General features: G+C 43.0%; 1 protein-coding gene across 1 annotated transcript; it reads right to left on the bottom strand.

The window, feature by feature from the left end:
• Window positions 1-935: 935 nt before the first annotated feature.
• LOC114922774 (UPF0575 protein C19orf67 homolog) lies at window positions 936-4,743 on the bottom strand (the record flags this gene model as incomplete). Its single annotated transcript, XM_029284698.1, has 3 exons — window positions 936-1,062; window positions 3,807-3,992; window positions 4,643-4,743. Coding segments are annotated over 3 exons (414 nt in total), but the record flags the coding sequence as incomplete, so codon positions are not given.
• Between the last annotated feature and the right edge of the window lie 512 nt (window positions 4,744-5,255).

Here is a 5,255-nt window from a genome sequence, read left to right as displayed (position 1 = left end):
AAAAACATCTTGGAGACAACCAACAGAATACTACAGTCACTTCACATCACAATAGCACACAAATCAATTAAAGTCCTTTGAAAAATCTTAAGTAAACCAAGAGATCCAGTAATCTAAGAAGAAAAAACAGGAGTCATCTACAACATACAATGTAAGGACTGTAACAGCCACTATGTAGGACAGTGATGGCAAACCTTTTAGAGATCGAGTGCCCAAACTGCAACCCAAAACCCACTTATGCATCATCGGGTGCTGGGTGGGTGTGGCCCATTGGGTGGGCATGGCTGCGGTGGTAACAGCAGACTGGGTGGGACTAAAAAGTTCAATCAATCAATTCCAACTTTGCAAGATCTTTTTTTTCCCCAGGAGAAGTTGAAATTGATTGATTGAATCTTTTTTTTTGTACATGGTGGCAGAGGCCTAAAGGGAAAAGATTTTATAAAACCCAGCTGAAGACCTAGGACTGGGGCGATGGCATGCGTGCCCACAGAGAGGGCTCTGAGTGCCGGCTCTGGCACCCGTGCCACAGGTTCGCCACCACTGATGTAGGACATACTGGCAGAAGATCAGCAGAGTACATCCATGAACATCAGTTAGCAGAAGGCATGACAACTCAATCTCACAACACACAAACAAATTCAACCACAGTTTCAGCTGAGAAACTATTTGCATTTTTTTCTTCCATTTAATCAGATTTTTGGAAACTGCCTGGACATGTTCCTGCAGTTTTCTTGGCAAGGTTTTCCAGAAATAGTTTGCCATTGCTTCCTTCCTCGAGCTAGAGAAAGTGACTGACCCAGATCATCCAGTTGCTCAAAGTGGGACTAGAATCCACAGTGTCCCAGTTTCCAACCTGATGCCTTAACCATTACACCATTACATTAAATCAGTCTGTGTAAGTGTTATGCCAATGTCCTATCTCTAGTTCTGTACACCTACCAGGATAGCACATCAGAACTGTGTTCACTGTCCGGATCTAAAGGCACCCAGCGTCCTATGGACCAAAGCTTCTGCATTTTCACAGTTGTTTCATCTCCTGTATCACGGAAGCATAGGAAGTAGCTATAACACAAGGACAAGATTGCATGGAAGCAGTGAAGTGGTTGGCTGATCAAATAGCCTCTGGGAAACTCAAGAAATAAACATTAGTTAAGACCAAAGAAAGAATTACATTGATATAATATGGAGTAGCTTTGGAATGACACCATTCTTTCATCATCAGAGGTATGGAAAGGGAAAAATGTTGTTAAATGATCTGCCTAGCCAGGTCATATCTACCCTCCCCATATATTATTATTATTATTATTATTATTATTATTATTATTATTATTATTATTATTATTATTATTATTATTATTATTATTATTATTATTATTATTATTATTATTATTATTATTATTATTATTATTATTATTATTATATTTAAATTTATATCCCGCCCTTCTCCTCGCGGACTCAGGGCGGCTGACAATCAGTTAAAATACATAAATGACAATTACAAATTTAAAATTAATTAAAAAGAAATNACGGCCGCCAACTGATCATCCAGTGTCAGCCGCGAATCCAGGAGGACACCCAAGTTGCGTACCCGATCTGAGGGAGCCAATGTTTCGCCCCCTATAGTCAGCGATGGAATCAGCTGACTATGCCGAGGCGCCGGTAACCACAGCCACTCGGTCTTGGATGGGTTGAGCCTGAGTCTGTTCCTCCCCATCCAGACCCTCATGGCCTCCAGGCACCGGGTCATCACGTCAAGGGCATCGTTAGGGGGGCCCGGGGTGGATATGTACAACTGAGTGTCATCAGCGTACTGATGGAAATCCACCCCGAAGCCACGAATGATCTCCCCCAGCGGCTTCACATAAATATTGAACAGGAGCGGAGAGAGGACCGACCCCTGTGGGACCCCACAAGTCCCACAGGGGTCATATCTCACTGCTGGATGAGATTATCCAACATCGTATGATGGGATATCAGTATGCAGATGATAATCAGCTCTGCATCTCCATCCCTGATGATTCAAGTGATCCTGTGGCTGCCCTTTTGCAGTGCATCGAGGTTGTGGGAGTCTGAATGGGGGACAACAGGCTGCAACTGAACTCTGGTGAAATGGAGTGCTGTGGGTCAAGGGGCTTTGGGATCCGGGTTATCATCTTTAGTTCTGGATGGGATTGCACTCTCCCAGATAGACCTGGTGTGTAACCTGAGGATTCTCCTAGACCAGTGATGGCGAACCTTTTAGAGACCGAGTGCCCAAACTGCAACCCAAAACCCACTTATGCATCGTCGGGTGCCAGGTGGGTGTGGCCAATTGGGTGGGCATGGCTCATTGGGTGGATGTAGCCCATTGGGTCGGCATGGCTGCGGTGGTAACAGCAGACTGGATGGGACTAAAAATTTCAATTAATCAATTCCAACTTTGCAAGATCTTTTTTTTTTCCACGAGAAGTTGAAATTGACTGATTGATTGAACCTCTTTTTTTTTTGCACACAGCGGCGGAGACCTAAAGCAAAAAGGTTTTATAAAACCCAGCTGAAGGCCTAGGACTGGGGGGATGGCACGCGTGCCCACAGAGAACGCTCTGAGTGCCGCCTCTGGCACCCGTGCCATAGGTTCGCCACCACTGTCCTAGACCAGCGATGGCAAACCTTTTTAGAGACCAAGTGCCCAAACTGCAACTCAAAACCCACTTATGTATTGTCGGATGCCGGGTGGGTGTGGCCTATTGGGTGGGCATGGCTTCGGTGGTAACGGCAGACTGGGTGGGACTAAAAAGTTCAATCAATCAATTCCAACTTTGCGAGATGTTTTTTTTATGCGAGAAGTTGCAATTGATTGATTGATTGATTGAACCTTTTTTTTTTTTGCACATGGCAGCAGAGGTCTAAAGCCAAAAGGTTTTATAAAACCCAGCTAAAGGCCTAGGACTGGGGCGATGGCATGCGTGCCCACAGAGAGGGCTCTGCGTGCCACCTGTGGCACGCGTGCCATAGGTTCACCACCACTGTACTAGACTCATGACTCCTGCTCAAAGACCACATGGAAGTCGTGGCTAGAAGGACCTTTGCACAACTTCATGTTGTGGATCAGTCATGCCTTTATCTGGATTATGAGGCCCTGTGGAAGTCACTCATGTCCTGGCTATCTCTCGGTTGGATTGCTGTCATGCATTTTACATGAGGCTATGCTTAAAGACTGTTTGGAAGCTATAGCAAGTCTGGAATGCAGCAGCAGATAGTTCTGGGGACCCTAGGGTGGCACCTACAATACCACTATTGCGTGGGCTGCAGTTTGTTTCTGGGTCCAGTTCAAGGTATTGGTTTTTACCTTTAAAGCCCTTTGTGCATGGGTCCAGGGTATCCCCAATGGGACTTGCCTACCCTATTCACTTCAGCGGAAGGAGCCTATCACAGAAACCACCTGCTAAAGAATCCCAGCTGGTAGGCTCAAGATGAAGAGCCTTTTCTACTGTGATACCCCCCCCCACACACACACACATTCTACCACTGGAGGCAAGAACTGCTCCCACCCTTTAAGCCTTCCAGAAGAGTACCAAAACCTGCTTTTTCCAGTTGCTCACCACTGGAGATAGTTCATGGGGTAAGATGAAGATCTTATCCCTGTGCTGTCCATCTTCTTGGTTCTAGTTTTTTATGTAGCTTTTTAAAACTTTAACTGTTTGTATATTTATCCTTTTACTGTTTGTAAACCACCCAAAGTGGCCCTATCAGTGAGATGGGTAGGATATAAATTTAATAAATAAATACAAATAAAATAAATAACCTCAGTATATACAGCAACTCACTATTCTGTCCGGAGTGTTTGATTCCGAGCAGCAGAACCTTCCAAGATGTCCAGGTTCCAGCGCATCTTCTTATAAAGATTGTGAGGAATATGAGCAGCTGTGTATGGTGCTGAGATACAGTATCGAAAGATAGAAAGTTGCCGAGTCTCATTCATCCAAAATTTCCCACAGAAGAAACACGATATGCTGGTGGAGATTTTGAGACAAATACGGAGTGACAGATATGTTTGTGTGTGTACAGAAGAAGAAAGTTGAGACAATAGGCAGGTTCGAAACCAAGAGCCAAGTCCTCTTGCTCTCACAATAATAAATAAACCAGTAGCTTTTGAAGAAAAATTATGAATGTGAACCTAAGTTATCAAAACATAATGGAACCTTAGGCTTCTTTTCAGTATTCCTGAAAATGGAATAGGATCATCCTAGATTTAGACATTTTCAAAAAGAATATTTAGGCAAACTTTAAAAAGCTGTTCAATTTTCTGTCTAAGAGTACTTCAGGGAGCAAAAATACACTATAAATGTGTACTTTGTGGCACGTGCCAAATCTTGGTTTTATTTGGAAGGCTATTTTCTCCAATTCTACACATTTGAATGATTAGCAAAGATCACTTCTGAAACATTTTTTGTCTAGCCTTGCATCATCTTGCATTGGCTAATTTGTTTTAACAATTTTTATTTGTTTTAATTTTTATTTATTTGAATGTTTGTTGTTGCTGTTTTGACTTGTAAGCTGCCCAGGGTCATATAATTGAGACGGACAGCTATACAAATTTAAATAAATAAATAAATCGCACTACGTACATAGAGCTAACCTTTCCCTAACGGATGCTTTGTACCTGAATGGGTCTGTGTCTTCAAGAGAAACAAAGCTGAAAGAAGCATACATCAGCACCAGTTGCTCAAGCTGGCAAGCCAATTGCTGAGAAATTTCCAGAAGCTGTGGTAAATCGAAGAACAAATGTTTTGAGACTGGAGACTAAAAAACAAGATCTTAAACAATGTTAGGCAAGTCCTTGAGACCAGGCTAATCCCCAATATTTACCCTGCTAACTAAAGTTTTGTTCTTCCATTAGCTAAAACTTGGTTTGAGGCTTCATGGCCGGGGGGTGGGGGGTGGGAACGGTATTACAGCCAAATTCCTCATATCTGAAATCTAAGAGAAAAACTAAGGTTGGGGTATTTCTGCCTCCTTCCCTCTCAGCAGGAGGAGAAAGCACAGCTTTCAACCAACAATCAGTTCACTACCAACAAAAAAAAAGGGAAAAAAGTGAGGAAGAAATGTGTTACCTCCTTTTTCTGTTCTGCCATACAGCTTCCATTGCTTGCCCTGAATTAGGCAGCAAGATCTGGGCATTGTGAGAGTGGGCAGCTTTCAGTATTTCCCAAAAAAAAGACAGTGTGCAGTTATCCTGTCTTATCTTCCCAACCATTAATTTTGTGGTGAAAAAA

This window comes from Protobothrops mucrosquamatus, unplaced genomic scaffold, assembly GCF_001527695.2.
Source record: "Protobothrops mucrosquamatus isolate PMUCROS unplaced genomic scaffold, P.Mucros_1.0 scaffold852, whole genome shotgun sequence".
In the NCBI taxonomy this organism is placed as follows: Eukaryota; Metazoa; Chordata; class Lepidosauria; order Squamata; family Viperidae; genus Protobothrops; species Protobothrops mucrosquamatus.
This window is presented reverse-complemented; position numbering and strand designations above follow the sequence as displayed.